This window comes from Poecilia reticulata, chromosome 17 (genome assembly GCF_904066995.2).
Source record: "Poecilia reticulata chromosome 17, P_reticulata-male-v2, whole genome shotgun sequence".
Lineage (NCBI taxonomy): Eukaryota > Metazoa > Chordata > Actinopteri > Cyprinodontiformes > Poeciliidae > Poecilia > Poecilia reticulata.
Genome location: NC_088846.1, coordinates 26,900,509 through 26,917,574, shown reverse-complemented (window position 1 = coordinate 26,917,574; position 17,066 = coordinate 26,900,509). Strand labels below are relative to the sequence as shown.

At 39.7% G+C, this 17,066-nt stretch overlaps 2 protein-coding genes across 2 annotated transcripts in view; one reads left to right on the top strand and one right to left on the bottom strand.

Moving 5' to 3' along the window:
- Positions 1–14,490, top strand: part of LOC103479471 (neuropilin-1a-like) — an 87,940-nt gene extending 73,450 nt beyond the window's left edge. Inside the window, exons 15-18 of the mRNA XM_081597808.1 lie at positions 1,362–1,666; positions 3,159–3,255; positions 3,347–3,391; positions 10,405–14,490. Of these exons, the coding sequence (XP_081453934.1) occupies positions 1,362–1,666; positions 3,159–3,255; positions 3,347–3,391; positions 10,405–10,682 (725 nt within the window). The 3' untranslated portion in view covers positions 10,683–14,490. The remainder of the gene's footprint in view (positions 1–1,361; positions 1,667–3,158; positions 3,256–3,346; positions 3,392–10,404) is intronic.
- Positions 4,043–9,886, bottom strand: LOC103479470 (uncharacterized). Its single transcript, XM_081598161.1, has 3 exons — positions 8,168–9,886; positions 6,847–6,853; positions 4,043–6,369 (listed from the first exon to the last, which is right to left on the bottom strand). Exons 1-3 carry the CDS (start codon positions 9,823–9,825, stop codon positions 4,642–4,644), a joined length of 3,393 nt encoding a protein of 1,130 aa, XP_081454287.1. The 5' UTR covers positions 9,826–9,886; the 3' UTR covers positions 4,043–4,641.
- Positions 14,491–17,066: the final 2,576 nt, after the last annotated feature.

The window sequence follows — 17,066 nt, the reverse complement described above, 5'->3', positions numbered from 1 at the left end:
CTGGAACTATCTGTTTTCTGTAAATACAGGTTGCTTTCCAGAACTTAGAGAGTACTTCCCCAGAACGTACAGTGTGTTTTCTTTGGTTCCACATTGGCAGTTTTCTTTTCCAGAACTTTCTCTCTTGAATATGAGGTTTACTGTAATGAAGGTTTCAAGTTTCTTTCTTGAACCTTTTGTTTCGCACGACCAACAACATACTTAACTGTATCTAACAGGTTACTTTTTGAGAATTGAAAGGTTACCTTCACATTGAGTTAAGCAATAAATTGTTGATGTTATATATTTACCAATAGATACGTGATCAATGTCAACAGATAATACGTTCAGTGAACTCCAATCCAGAACCGCACAGCATTCTGGGAGATGTAGGCTTTAGCCACTCAACATCTCACAGCTAGCTTAGCAAGGTTGGTGGAATCAACTAACTCTCACTCTTTGGTTACCTAGCAACTCTCTCCACTCTTTGGTTACCTAGCAACCACCTATTGAGTAACTTGTGCAGCAGCAGTTTAAGGTTTCGCTAACGTCCCTCACGACTGCTTAAAAAATACAAAACAACAGTGAGGAATGAAAGCTGGATAAAATGGGAAATGTTTTACCTTTTAAAATGTAAACAGTTGAGGCTTTATGCGTAATTTTAGTCATGTGTGGATTGAAAAGCTGTCCTAGTTATTTATGATAATATAGTTATCATAAATTACATATGATGACAATAACTTCCACAATAAGAGAGATTTTCCTATAAAATCTTCCTTCGTGTCTCTGTAAAGCAGCTGTGAGCTTTAAGAAATGCATTTGAGATTTATAACTCCTGATAATAAGCAGGATGTTGAACAGAGCGAACCTTCAGAAGTTCACAGCTTTTAAACATTTCTCTAAGCGATGGAACAACCTTGAAGTGTTCGACTTTTTTCTGAAAAACATCTCAACAAAGAAATCCATCAGCATGCTTCACCTCTCTGGCCTTCTCCATTGGATGGGTTTGATGGATGTTTGCGTGGAGGCGACAGCAGCGCCGAAATGAATGATTTCTCCTTGATTCTTTGACTTAACCAGATCACAAGTAAAAAAATGAGCTCTTTGTGACGGCAGGGCTGACTTTCTCCTGATACCCGATCCTTTGTTTTCCCTGAAAAACCTTGTGAAGTCCTTGAAGTCTTCGGGGTGTTTGAGGCAGATATTCGGAAAGTGAAAAGACTCTTTGACCAGAACACCCTTGAGAGCTTTGTGGGCTTTTTATAAAGCGCCTCTTTCTCAGTGAGAAGTATGAAGGAAAAAAACTTGCATGTTTCATTCATGAAGGCTTTTCAGGAGCTCATCTCTGTCTGCCATGGGTTGTGTTTTGCTGCCCCCTGCAGGCGGTTCAGGGAACTTCATCTACATGCAGCTGACGGACACAATCACACCCAGCAAGCCAGGTGAGGAGCAAAGCGGGGAGGAGAAGGTGGCCCGGCTGGCCAGCTTATCCATCACCACGCCGGACGCCAGCCTCTGCATGTCCTTCTGGTACCAGATGGCCGGCGAGCGCGGAGGGGCGCTGCGCATCAGCTATCGCCACGACGACGATGACGACGGCCAGGTCCTGTGGACGAGGAGCGGCCATCAGGGCAGCAGGTGGAGGGAAGGCCGTGTCTTACTTCCTCAAACAAGACTCTCGTATCAGGTGAGAAAAATGGATTCAAAATGGCGGGTTTGTGTTGACGGTAACAAAAAGAGGCTGAGCCAGAGACGTTTCTGCCAGTTACAACATAATTAACTTATTGATGGTCTGACATTTGGATCAGAAACGAGCATGAGAAGAAACATTTATTAACCGAATCTTTTTTACAGGCGTCCTGGGTTTCCTCTACACTGCAAAAACCAAACTCTTATCTCGTGTTTTTGGTTTAGTTTGTAGTGCAAATATCTTGGTACACTTGAAAAAAGACAAAACTAACTCAAAAGAAACTTTTCAGCAAAAAATAAGAGTTTGTGTTAAGTCACTAATTCCTAAATATTGATGAAAATGTACTAGTTGTAAGATAAATTATCAACCATTGGAAGAAATCATTTTAACTTATAATATGTAAAAAATATCTTATTCATTTGACATTTCACTGACTTTTTCAACCAATATTAAGAGATTATTGACATGAAACAAGCTCCTTTATCTTGCTGAAAATATTCTTGTGAGTTAGTTTTGTCTTAATTCATGTATATTAAAATATTTCCACAAGAAACTACACCAAAAATACTTACTTAGATTTTGTGTTTTTGCAGTGTAAATGTAATAGATCGTGAAAATAAAAGCCGTCACACCTTCAGAGTGAAGGTTTTTTTTATTTAATTATATATTTAAAATTATTTAAATATATATTTAAATATATTTTTGGTTATCATCAGTCCAGCAGGTTCTGTCCTTATACTTTAAATAAAATACAATAAATAACCCTAAAATAACTATAATGGTTCAAAATGAACAGTTGACAGCAGTTACTAGTTATTAAATTAACCACAGCTAGAATGTGCAGCTTTAATTATGATAACAGTTAAAAACATATATAAATCATGGCAAAATTACACATGAAACTTTGCATAAATTTGTCTAAAATATGTTAAAATATAAGACTTGTAAAAAACCAAACACAGAGCTGATCCTAATAATAATAATAGTAATAATAATAATAATAATAATAATAATAATAATATGTATCACAGTTGCAGCAGAAAAAGGGGGAGGAGCTGACAGTTGCCGGTTGCTACGGTAACCACCACCAACTGCCAGGAGCAACCAACAGCAATAAATGTCAGGAGAAAATAACTTTTTACCTGAAAAAAATGAATTTGAAGAATAAAGAAAGCAATTTTGACCAACTTTACATCTATAATATTAAAATAAAACCCTGTTCCATATACATGTGTACATGTATAGATAATCAACCGATTAAAAAAATATGTTGTGAAGCTTTTTGGGTGTTAGCTCTACTTGGATTTGATGAATAGCGGTTGAAAGAGCTGGACACCAGGAAAAAATAACATCTTAAATGTAAGTCTAAAACGTCTATATATCCCAAATGCAAAAAAGAGCCAACGAGCCTCTTTAGAAAGGCCATTAAACACCATTTAAAAAGCCTGTTTATTTGCTGGTTGAGCTTCCTGTTTGCTGCTGTTTCCAGGTGTTGGTGGAGGGAATCGCAGACAGACGCACCACAGGCCACATAGCGGTGGACGACATCCAAATCATGGACGGGCTCAACATTCAGGACTGCAAGGGTTTGCATCTATAATAAGTTAGCAATATTAAAGTGAAATAAACCTTCAGGAAGTGAATTAACTTGTTCTTAATTCTTGTTTTTGTCTTCAGATCCAGAAGCTCCAACATCTCCACCCACTAAGATCTTAATGCTACGTAAGTGATGTGTACTTTACTTCCTGTAATGTTTATTTTGACACATTTGTTAGCAAAATGTATTATTTTTAACCAAGAACCTCTTTGTAGAGTCTCAGCAAACGTGTATATATATAATATTTTTACTTGTTAGGACCTTGTGTTCGCTGCTTACTCAATATAGGGGACTGGGGAAAGGTTTTGAGTCATTTCTTTCCATATTTCTTCCGATTAACCGGGTTTTCTTTCTTTGATCAACAGTTCTCCATGTTTTCTGCCAAAGTTTTAAGATTTTCCTTTGGTGATTCTATCTAATCAGTGATTCTTCCATCCAACTAGTCATCCATTTTTCCATCCGTCCATCCATCGATTCATCCATTCATCTAACTATCCATCCAGAACAACCAGCCAATCACCTAAGTCTTCCATCCATCCATCCATCCATCCATCCATCCATCCATCCATCCATCCATCCATCCATCCATCCATCCATCCATCAAACTGTTAGTTGATGCCACCAATTTATCCAAATTTCCATCCAACAAAATAATCAACCATTCAATAATTGGTCCAAATGATTGGTTCATCCATCCAACTATCCATTTGTATATCCATCCATCCATCCATCCATCCATCCATCCATCCATCCATCCATCCATCCATCCATCCATCCATCAACCAACCAACCAGTCGTCTCTCATCCATCCATTAATACATTCATGGAGTCATACATCCAATCATCCATCCATCCCGGCATAGACTGGCACAACTTTCCATTAGATGTGGATCTTTGCTTCTCCAGCATCACCTGTTTCTGCACTTTAGACGACAAAAATGAAGAGAAGTACATCAAAATGTATTTGTAATTAAGTTATATTCAAGAAAACTAAAGAGACAGAGCAGCACCCATATTCTTCTAATCTAAATCCAAAGACTTTAGAATAAAACAGCATCAGATCTAAGTTGATGTTTGTTTCAGTTTCTTCTTTGAGTCACAATAAAGAAAACAGAAGCAAAATCAGTTCAATATCACAGTCAATATCAACTGATTTATGCAAAAATAACGTCAACAAATACATCAATGCGAATATTTAAGTAAAACTATTAGAGCTCAGAGGAGTTTAGATTTTCATGAGGAGAAAATTTATGTGATAAATAAGAATGAGAGAAAATATCAGCAGTGATTTCCTGGAACACAGAGAAATAGGTTCAAACCAGAGAAATAAAAAACAGAACAGCAATTAACCCCGACCGACAATCAGAGAGAAACTCTAGTTGGGTTTACAGAACTCTGCAGAACCTCCATAACCAACCCTGATTCCAGCCAGTAGAGGCTGGGTGAATCTGGTCTGGACTCTGTGGATCAGAGTCATGGATTCAGAGACGCTGTAGAAAGACAGAATACCTGCTCTGTGGTCCAGGTACACTCCGACTCTGGAGGAAACTGGACCTGAGATGGAGGTCCAGATGTTGTTGTGACCAAAACTAGAATTGGAGCAATCTAAAGCCCAAGATTTGTCATTATATCCAAATAAACATTCGTTCTCACCTCCTGCTCTGCAGATGTTCTTGTATGCGACTGCTACACGAACATATAACCCGCTCCACCCCACCTCCCAGTAACAACGTCCAGTCAGACTCTCTCTGCTCAGAACCTGCCAGTAATCAGTGAATCTGTCTGGATGTTTAGAATAAAACTGAGATTTACCCTTATTTGTCACCTTCCTGTTCCCCTCTGATAAAACCAGCCATGTGTGAGCTGTGTTTGGATCCAGAGTGATTTCACATAAATATTTTAAGAATCCATCTCTGCTCTTTGGTTCTGGTTCTGACAGTAGAACATCCACCTCAGTGACCATCAGTGAGATGTTTGTCCACGAGTCTCTCAGGACGTCCTGTAGTTTGTCTCTGAGCTCTGACACAGCTGCTGTCACGTCCTCAAAGTGTCTCAGAGGACGGATGTTGATGCTGGATGAGTGTGTCGACTCCCTGAGTGCTGGCAGTGAGGGGTAGTTGAGGAGAAACTGGTTGTGATCCTCTGTGTGTGAGAGCTGCTCCAGCTCAGCGTCTTTCCTCTTCAGCTCACTGATCTCCTGCTCCAGCTTCTCCTGAACATCTTTGACTCGACTCACTTCAGTTTCCTGCTGGGATCTGATCTGCTGCTTCACATCAGAGCTTCTTTTCTGGAAGAGACGGATCAGCTCAGTGAAGATCTTCTCACTGTCCTCCACTGTTTTATCAGCAGAGTGATTGATGGCCTCCACCTCCTGTTGAAGCAGCTTCACATCTTTCTCTCTGTCCTGGATTCTCTGCTGGATGTTTCCTCGTCTCTCCTCCAGCTCTCTCTGCCTCTCAGTCCTTTCTGCTGCAGCTGACACTGTGTCATGGCCTTTATGTTCCTCCACAGAGCAGAGATAACAGATAGACTTCTGATCAGTGCGGCAGAACATCTTCATCACCTCATCATGCTGAGAGCAGATGTTCTCCTGGAGGTTCTTGGACGGCTCCACCAGCTTGTGTTTCTTTAAAGGAGCCACGTCATGATGAGGCTGAAGGTGTTTCTCACAGTAAGAGGCCAGACAGACTAAACAGGACTTGATGGCTTTCAGTTTTCTCCCAGTGCAGAAATCACAGGCCACATCTTCAGGTCCAGCATAGCAGTGATCAGCCGGAGCAGCTTGAAATCCAGTCTTCTTCATTTGCTCCAATATAGCTGCTAGCATGGTGTTCCTCTTTAGCACAGGCCTTGGTGTGAATGTCTCCCTGCACTGAGGGCAGCTGTGGACTCGTTTCTGATCTTCTCCATCCCAGTGGGTTTTGATACAGTTCATACAGTAGCTGTGTCCACAGGGAATCGCCACTGGATCCTTAAGTAGATCCAAACAGATCGAACAGCAGAAAGTTTCTTGATCCAGCTGATTGTGCTCCATTGTGGCTCTCAGTCTCAGTGACTGTGTGAGTTTAATTTCCTGAAAACAGAAACCGGATTGAACTTTGATCTATGATTCACTGGCTGCAGCCAATCAGCTTCTACCTTCAGCTGGTGGTTCCTCCCAGCTTTAAGGTGCGTCTCATAGCAGAGAGAAGAGAGGAGTGTCAGCCTGAGGGAGAGTCTGGAGGAGGATTAACCAAATGAGTGATATAAACAGAGAGGTTGGTTGTCCTGTAATGAAGAAAAAACTACAATGTTTGCACAGACATTTTACAAACTACATTGTACAAATAATATTAGTGAGCAGTTTAGAGTTGCATCTTTATTAAAAATTGAGGAAATAATACAACACTAAGAGAAATAATGTCATTATTATGAATTGTTACAACATTCTTTAAGAAAGATTAAGATGTCAACTCCAGGAATTGATTAAATCTGATATAAGTGAACTTAGGTAACATCAAAAGTTAATCTTACTGGATTTTTAATTTCCTTACATATAAACTTTTAAACCATTTAGCATAATTTATTGAGCGTACTGTACTGTATAACTACGATCAGTTGGAATGTGAGACTGAATTTAAATCATTTATTTTGTAAAGTTCCTTGGTGCGACATTTGTTGTGAATTGGTGCAACACAAACAAACTGAACTGAATTGAAACTGACTTGTATAATAAAGTGTGGGAATGTGGAACATTAGCTAACAGTTGGAAACCGGCTCCAGTGATACCAGTACCAGGACCTGGGGAAGATCACAACGTGAACAACCTGCTGCGTCTGTTTTTCCTTTTCAAATGTAACCTGGGAGTTTCAGTCAGCAGATACCAGAGTGAGACACACGAGCAGAATGGATTGTTTTATGGAGGCCGACCAAAACCGAACCTTTGGGTCAGAACCCCACAATGGTTCTGAGGGGGCCAACAGCCCGCCTACTGGGAAATGTCCCGGAGCTCCTCACGGCCATCCATCCATCCATCCATCCATCCATCCATCCATCCATCCATCCATCCATCCATCCATCCATCCATCCATCCATCCATCCATCCATCCATCCATCCATTCGTTCATCCATCTCACCAAAGATTCATCCATCTAACCATTCATTCATCCATCCACCTTTCCATCCAACCAACCATCCAGTATATTTTCTGTCCATCCAATCATTCATCCATCTTTTTGTCTGTTCATCCATCCAACCAAATAACCAACCATCCAATGATTCTTCCATCAACCTAACTGTCCATTTGTCCATCTTCGTATCCATCTGTCAACCAACCAACCAACCATCAAAGTATCCCGTCCATCCATCCATCCAACATGTCAGATTGTTGCTGTAAACATCAGGTGTTGATCTTTTCTACTCCACCATCACCTTACACCTTCTGAAGGAAATGTTTCTGCAGTTCAGATGACAAAACTCACAATTTATTGTAAAAATTAAGAAAAACAAATCAAAATTTCTTTGTAATTAAGTTGTTTTATTGGAGAAAACCAAACATTTATTTGTTTTATCTCAATATAAAGAGGTACAGGAAAACCAGTATCAGTTCTAAGTTGATGGTAGTTTCACTTTCTTCTTTGAATCATAAAGAAAACAGAAGTAATTTCACTTAAATTTCAACTGATTAAAAAAGAACAACATTGAAATACATCAATAGAAACATTAAACCAAACCTATTGGAGCCCAAAGAAGTTTAGATTTTCATGTGGTTAAATATTTATGTGTCATGTAAGAATAAAAGAAAACGTTGCTGATGTTTTCTTTTATGGCTCCTGATCACAGAAATCTACATATAAACCAGAAAAATAAAGAACAAAACAGCAAAATGAACCTTAATCAACAATCAGAGAGTAAAGAAAGACTAGTTGGGATTAGAGAACTCTGCAGAACCTCCACCATTATAAACATTAAGTCCAGCCAGCAGCGGTTCCGTGAATCTGGTCTGGACTCTGTGGATCAGAGTCATGGATTCAGAGACGCTGTAGAAGGACAGAACACCTGCTCTGTGGTCCAGGTACACTCCGACTCTGGAGGGAACTGGACCTGAGATGAAGGTCCAGATGTTGCTGTGACCAAAACTAGAACCATTACAATTTAAAGCCCAAGATCTGTTATTATTTCCAAAGAAACATTCATTCCCTCTTCCTTCTCTGCAGATATTCTTGTATGCGACTGCTATGTTAACTAACCCGCTGTACTCCACCTCCCAGTAACAACGTCCAGTCAGACTCTCTTTACTCAGAGCCTGATGCCAATGAGTGAATCTGTCTGGATGACTAGGATAAGACTGAGATTGACCCATCAGTCTCACCTTTCTGTTCCCCTCTGATAGTTGCAGTCGTGTTTGTGCTGTGTTTGGATCCAGAGTGATTTCACATGAATATCTTAAGAATCCATCTCTGCTCTTTGGTTCTGGTTCTGACAGTAGAACATCCACCTCAGTGACCATCAGTGAGATGTTTGTCCATGAGTCTCTCAGGACGTCCTGTAGTTTGTCTCTGAGCTCTGACACAGCTGCTGTCACGTCCTCAAAGTGTCTCAGAGGACGGATGTTGATGCTGGATGAGTGTGTCAACCCACTGAGTGCTGGCAGTGAGGGGTAGTTGAGGAGAAACTGGTTGTGATCCTCTGTGTGTGAGAGCTGCTCCAGCTCAGCGTCTTTCCTCTTCAGCTCACTGATCTCCTGCTCCAGCTTCTCCTGAACATCTTTGACTCGACTCACTTCAGTTTCCTGCTGGGATCTGATCTGCTGCTTCACATCAGATCTTCTTTTCCGGAGGAGACGGATCAGCTTGGTGATGATCTTCTCACTGTCCTCCACTGTTTTATCAGCAGAGTGATTGATGGCCTCCACCTCCTGTTGAAGCAGCTTCACATTTTTCTCTCTGTCCTGAATCATTTGTTGAATTTTCTTTTGTTTCTCCTCCAGCTCTCTCTGCCTCTCAGCTATTTCTGCTGCAACTGTCACTGTGTCATGGCCTTTATGTTCATCCATCGTGCAGAGATAGCAGATAAACTTCTGATCAGTGCGGCAGAAGATCTCCAACAACTTATCATGCTTAGAGCAGATGTTCTCCTTGAGGTTGTTGGACGGCTCCACCAGCTTGTGTTTCTTTAAAGCAGCCACATCATGATGAGGTTGAAGGTGTTTCTCACAATAAGAGGCCAGACAGACTAAACAGGACTTGATGGCTTTCAGTTTTCTCCCAGTGCAGAAATCACAGGCCACATCTTCAGGTCCAGCATAGCACTGATCAGCAGGACCAGCTTGGAGTCCAGTCTTCTTCATCTGCTCCACTAAAGCTGTTAGCATGGTATTCTTCTTTAGCACAGGCCTTGGTGTGAATGTCTCCCTGCACTGTGGGCAGCTGTGAATTCCTTTCTGATCCTCTTCATCCCAGTGGGTTTTGATACAGTTCATACAGTAGCTGTGTCCACAGGTAGTAGTCACTGGATCCTTCAGTAGATCCAGACAGATCGAACAGCATAAAGTTTCTTGATCCAGCTGATTGTGCTCCATTGTGGCTCTCAGTCGCAGTGACTGTGGGAGTTTCCTGAAAACGGCAACAGGTTTGAGCTGTGATCTGTGACTCACATCCCAGTGCAGAGAGGCTGCAGCCAATCACGTTTCACCTTCAGGTGCTGGTTTCTCCCAGCTTCAAGGCGTGTTTGAACAGGAAAGTCAGCCTGAGGGAGAGGCTGGAAGAAGGTTAAGCAATCGAATGATTTTTGAAGGAGTCAGTTGGCCCATAATGAAGAAAAAGCAACGTCAGTACAGACATTTTCTAATGCCCATAGTACAAATAATATTAGTAAACAATGTAGAACCAGTTCTTCTACAGAACCAAAATGTTGGTCACTGTTTCTTTTATAATGTTTAAAAGCAACTGTAGTCAGATGGGTTTTTAGTCTTGATTTAAAGGACTGTGTTTCAGCTGTTTTGCGATTTTCTGGATGTTTGTTCCAGATTTGTGGTGCATAGAAGCTGAATGCTGCTTCTCCATGTACCTGGTTTTACCATCTCCTTTATATACCGAGTTAGTTGAAAATTTTTCCTGATCTCAACCATCTAATTTGACCATCTTCTTGTCCCTTGCAGCCATGGACTCACTCTCTCAGGAAACTGGTGAACTCGGCAGGCCGGGCAACATGCTGAAGACGATAGACCCCATCCTCATCACCATCATCGCCATGTCGGCTCTGGGCGTCTTCCTGGGCGCCATCTGCGGCGTCGTGCTGTACTGCGCTTGCTCGCAGGGCAGCATGACCGACAGGAACTTATCCGCCCTGGAGAATTATAACTTTGAGCTGGTGGACGGCGTCAAGCTAAAGAAGGACAAGATAAACGGACAGACGAACAACTACTCAGAGGCGTGAGCCCGAAGGCGCAGGGGGCGGAGCTTTGGCAGCTCCGCTAGCGGACACGTTACAAGCAGCCAATCACAGGGCTGACGCCACTAATGGGACGGCAGGGTGGGCTAACAGTGAGCCGATTTCATTTTTATTTCTCAGGAGCGTTGGTGGAAGGGACTCACCTGTAGGGGGCACTGTGTATAAAGAACCTGTACAGCAAAAAAGAAGAAAACTAAGGATTCTCTTTGTTTTTCGGCGTGCTTTGTTGATTTCACGTAATCACATGCTGGTGTTGAGACCAATTCAGACGAAAGTATCGTTAGTGAACTTTTGCAGAAAGATTTAATGTTTCTGTTTATTGTCTTTTCTCGTCTTTTCGTTCGAATGTTTTGAAGAATGAGCGAAGCTAGCTTAACGCGTGTGGAAGTGTGTGTGGACGTCTCACTCATATACATCTGCATCTGAGGTGTGTCTGACTATACAAACCGTGTGTGTGTGTGTTTGTGTGTGTGTGTGTGTGTGATCTTGACGCAGGGCCACTGACCTGCTCCGACAGTGCCTTTTTTTTCCTGTTTTTCTGTTGCCTTGTTTTCTGCTGGTTGCTTTCCCATTGGCTGGCATTCTTTCCAGGGTTCCTATACAAACTACGGGGAAAGGTTTCCAGGCTGTGTCCGTAAAGCAGCATCTTTTTATTGCTGTAATTTTACCATAAAACAGCTTCTGGTTACACTGGCATTCACTCAGCTGTTGAGTTCCAGGTTTATATCCGCAGAACTGAAGAAAACTATGAAAATTCCCAATATGGTAAATGTGTAGGAGCCCTGAATGCCTCATATTCATGGCACATGACACATCCAACGTATTGTACATAGGTTTTAATATATATTTGAGCGCCCTTTTCTATAGAGGAAGATGCCAGTGCTGCAGTATCCTTTCTGTTTTCAAATCACACAAGTCGCCGAAGGATGTTTACCATCCCTGGTGATTCAGAGGAGAAAACGCACCAATGAAAGGGAATTTATGTCTTAACAGGGTAAAAACACACAACCTCAGCAGCTACAGTGACAGAAAGTCAAAGGGGTTTCATTGATTACACTTGGATCTGGCTGGGCACATTGTTAAACTGCCTCCAAGTATTCATCTTGTGTGAATGTAATGTTGAGGTACCAGAATACAAACTACATGAACCTGTATGTAACAACATGGCCGCCGCAATGCAAGCTAGCTGCAGAAACTCTGGTGATAGGCTTGAAGATCTAATAGGAGGCAATGAAACAACACATTAGAGTTAACATCCTTTTCAGAAAGGTAACTTATTTTGATTTATGGTATTAATTTGCTATACAGATGCTGAATTTTAACTAGTTTCCATTGTTTTTTGGGAAATTGTTGTTGTTTTAGACTTTCCTGCTGCCCATCTTTACCTTCACAAAGTTGATTGAGTTGTCCAGTCCATGGATCAAAAGAGCGCTAAATATGCCCCTTTGATTAATCTTGTTGGAATACAGAACTCCAGGTTTGCTTTTTATGTGCAGTCCAGTCCTTTAAATCCAAAACAAGAGCTTTTGTCTGTATCATAGGCATTACAGCTGCCTCTCGCCACAGATCCTGTTGTCTGCAGTTTGCTGTTTCATGGTCCGGGGTATTCAGTACAGCGTTTCCACCACCAGTTGGACTCTCAATGGATTAAAACCAAATGTCTGACATGGTGTCATGTTGATGTATCGTTCTTGAATTTTAACCAGTTCCCACTGATTCCTTCAAATTGTTTTTTTTCTTTTTGTTCCAACATTAGAGCAACTTCAAATTGATTGTCAAACATTGGACTCTGTGTTAGAGTTTCCTCCTGGCCATCTTTACCCCTTTCCAAAGTAGATTGGGTTGTACATTTGATCCCTGACCTTTATCGTACCATTCCACTGCCCTATGGACCTACAACTGAAGGGAACCCAGGAATTGGTTCGGGTCGGCTGTATGGGCCACTTTTACAATGGAAGCAGACAAAAAATATAAAACCAAACCGCACCGTCCAATACTGCTCAGTATGGGACGAGTGGTCTGGGAAGAGGCAAAGGTGTATTAAGAAGAGTAGGTTACCTGGTTTGGGAACATCTGGGTCTCAAGAGACCGTTTTGGACTCTTACTGGACAGACGGGGTTAAACCCAAACGTCTAACGTAGCTTCCTACTAAAAGGACAACAAACGTGTCTCATGCCTGTCAGAAGCAGTGATGCTTTCCTGTCCCCCAATCAATGGACTGTGTTGCCTGATGCCAGTATCTCCATCCTAATTGTAACGTACCATTGTCCTATGGACCTACAACTGCAGGCGGCCCAGTCATAGTCCAGTACGGGTCGGTTCTATGGGCCGTTTTTACAATGCAAACAGACAAAACGGTGTACCAGTCTACACCGATCTGTGCTATCCTGCTCAGTGGAAACAAGGCAGAGGCGCATTATGGACAGAAGGTTATCTGGTGTGGGGACCTCTGGGTCTCATCTTTGCCTTTTTGCAGATGACATGATGCTATTAGCATCGTTAAGTGATAACCTTTACATTTAGAAGAGTCTACTATTCAGAGCCTGAGGCTTTACTATTCGACGTTTTTCTGCATTGGGCGCCAGTTGCTGCATTAAGCAGAGCAGTTCAAGAGTCTTGATGGTTACATTGTCCAAGGAGGCTAATGCCTGAGCAGCTTGATACAACTTCTTCAATGCAAATAAAGTGTTTCCATTGCTGTTTTGTGAAATACACCAATTCGGATTCGGCTGAAAACCCAACTTTTTATCAAAAAATGCTTTTTCCAAAATTTGCATGTTCCCATTAAGCAAATTTATTTTAGTAATTCAATGGTCAATAGAAACTCAGCTACTAGAGGCACCAAAAATCCCTTCCAGCCTGGAAAAGCATTGGGATTCAGAATCAGCTGGAGGACAAATTTCTGGGTTTTTGTCACTTCAATGACATAATTTCAGATGATGCTGGAAAAGTTTGGGGGAAGTCTGTTCCTTTACTCCATTTTTCATCTCAGCTGAGCAAATAATTTGATTGTGTTTAAGCCTCAATTTTTTTTTACTTTAGTGCATTCATATCTTTCTACACCAACAGAGGGAATGTTGCTTTACTAACGATTGAAAACTCGGGGAGGAAAACTGTTCCAGGTGATAAATAAACATCATCATTAGAAACTTCGGGGAGAAACAGATGCGTAATGTATTTTCTCCTCTTCTATAGGAATGTCTGATGTTTCAGCCGGACTCCACTAAAGAAAAAGGATGCTGCAGCACTCGTCCTGAAAACAAATGTTGCACTGATATATTTAAAAAAGAAAAAATCTATGTGTTTATGATGTTGATTTATGAAAAGAGGAGGAAAAACGGAGAGGACAGTGTTATTGTTGCTTCTTTTTAACATGGTTTTAGACAGCCATGGTATAATTCTGAATTGTACAATTTACAGATGTTTTTCATTCTCGAAAAAGCTTATATACGAGTAACGATTTTATTTACTTGGTATAATATCACCTTGTGTTTTTTGTACCGTCACTGATGTACGTGCCATTGTTTTCTTCTGTTTTTCTTTGGATGACAAGAGAAAGCGTTTTATTTTCTGTACCGTTTCTGTAGTTTTCTTGTCTAAAAAAAAAAACTAAACAAAGGAAAACAAGGAAGTAAAAAGAATCAGAAAGCTGTGAGGCCTTATGTGACTTAAAGTATTGTTTGTACTTTGACTTTCTGCTCCGCACCCGACTCATCCATCTCTGTTGTTTCAGACTCTCATCACTGACTATTACATTCCAAAGAATTGGGTCAAATAAATGTTTTAAATAAAACTTGCTCTGGTCTGCTTTATTTTTTAGATTTTACCCAAAATTTGAAGTTCTGGAACCACCCATCCTTCCACTAACTACCAAACACTTTACAGTAAAAATGTGTTAGCTTACGGTAGCATAATTTAGCTGATGTTGTTTTGCAACACTTTCTGCTTAAATGATGTCATCAGGCATAAAGGTTTGTGATTTCTTAATGGTTTTAACCAATTATTCTTGCTTAAATTTCCACCTCCAATTCTAAGTGGTCGACACAATACATTGTACTTCTATGATGTTAGCATGATAATGTTAATTTTGGTTGCTGTTACTGTTAGCATGCTAACAATAACGGCTAACACTTAACATTGTTATTGTATTGAGCGCTACACTGAGTGTTATTTCTTGTTATCCTATTAGCATGTTGATATGTTTTTCAGACTATCTAGGAAAATTCCAGAACAAAGTAATTTCATAGATGAATATTCATGATGTTGAGCTACATAATTTAAGAAACATATGTGTAATTATGTTTAATAATTAATGTTGACATTTTTCTGTACTGAAGGCTTAAATTTAGGCTTACATTTATAATCAAAAGAAAATGTCCTTAATCAGTTCTCTGGTTTACAAAATTAATTATTTGGTTTAGCTGCCATTGAAACTAAAACTATTAAAATCTGACTTCAAGTACATAAAATATATTGCCACACAGACACCATATTGTCGTTTATTATAGGATTAAAATAAAAATACACACTAAAAACCATTAACGTATGCGCTTTCTTTTCATCATGGCTGTAGTTACAAGTGCACTCTACACTAGTGTTAATTAAAACTGCAGTTTTATAAAAACAGATGGTGTTTAACAGCATGATTTAAGTCAGAAACATCAAAATGATGCTCTCTATCACCTCACATTTGGTCCTATGGTGCATTTTCAATGTATCCTGCCAGGTTTTGTTAATTATTACTAATTGCATAATTATGAAGTGCATCTGTTGAAAGGCTGTGCTGCAAATTGAAAAATAACTCTCACCACATTTATCTCTCGCTCCTTCATAGCAATAGAAAATATTTTCTTCAATACAAACTAATCCTGTTCTTATTGCTCAGAATTTACCAAATCAAGATTTTCAAGTCAAGATTTAAATAAATTTGAAAACCAAATGTCTTTTTTTTATTTACACAAACCCTCAAAACCTTTTTTAGGTTTTGAATGTACAATAATTTACACATCTCTTTCCAACAAAACTTCAGACTATTTTATTTGTTTGACTAAAATAATGTGGTTTTTATAAGTTTTTCTTCTCAAAACAAGAAATTAAGCAAACAAAAGCTAAATAAAATGTATCTCCAAATACAACCAGATTTAATTAAATCAGGTACAATCCAGTTATTTTTACTTACAATATTCTTTATTTTTTCCTTCAAATAAATAATAAATAAATATAAATACATATATTTTATAAGTGTAACAAGGTTTTATTTTAACATTATAAATTTGAAGTTTGTCAGAATTTTTTAAATTTATTCTTAAAACTCATTTTGTTTAGTAAAACAAGTTATTGTCTCATATTTATCGCTACATAAGTTATGGTACGTGACGTTTGACGGTTGGTGGTTACCATGGCAACCAGTAACTGACAGCTCCACGCCCCCGATTCCCCCCGCCCCGTTGCCGTTCTGTAATTTAAAGGATCATATCGGTGTTTTCTTTACAACTGTTGCATTTTAACATATATTTTAGATAAATGTAATCACGTACAGGGCCTCGTGTGTAATTTTTGCCATCTTTTACATGTGTGTGTGTTTTTAAAAAAAAAACTTATCACAATTAATATGCTGTGTTTAATTTTACAAGAGTTAACGGTTTTCAAGTGCATCGCCTGCTGTTTGCCTTTTTGACCACAAGGTGGCAGTGTTGCAATATAAAATGCAATGGTAATGTCCTCATATCAAAGTTACCTTCTTTTCTTTCATCCGTCCATTTTCTTACACCCTGGTCCCTTAATGATGCTGGTACCTTTTTTTCTTATTATTTTTAAAACAACTGACAGTAATGTGCAAAAGTTTTGGACCACACTAAATTCTTGAAGACTGCCTTGATCATTTCTTTTGGACAATTTTTTATTTATTTAGTTATTTTTTACATAAAAAGTTTACAAAAATGCCTAAAGGAAAGCAAAAAAGATGGCTGACTCAAAGTGTATAAAATATACCTGAAATAGTGTGGCCTTCAATCTGTTCTGAGTCTGGTGTGAACTTCAGTCATACCAGCTTCTGCTTTGTTGAGGTTTCCAGTACGAGTTCTCAGATATTTCATCTTAGTGTTTATGTCGCAATAATCCGCTGTGTTGCAACGCAGCCTCCTTAAAAGTGGCTTGAGGGTTTCATTTTTAATTTAATCATCTGATCGCAACAGATAAATATTAAGTGTCAAAATTGCTTCTTGATCTTTGACTTCTTGATTATTAATGAGGAACTGATTGTAATGGGGATGTCTGCAAACCAACACAAGGATTGTTTTTCTTTTCTTCATGTTTTAGGGACTCTACTTTGTGTAAAATCTACAGTGAATTATCAGATACACATATCAG

Excerpts from the sequence above, each read along its gene's own strand:
- LOC103479470 (XM_081598161.1), bottom strand. The coding sequence starts at position 9,825 with ATGGAGCACAATCAGCTGGATCAAGAAACTTTATGCTGTTCGATCTGT.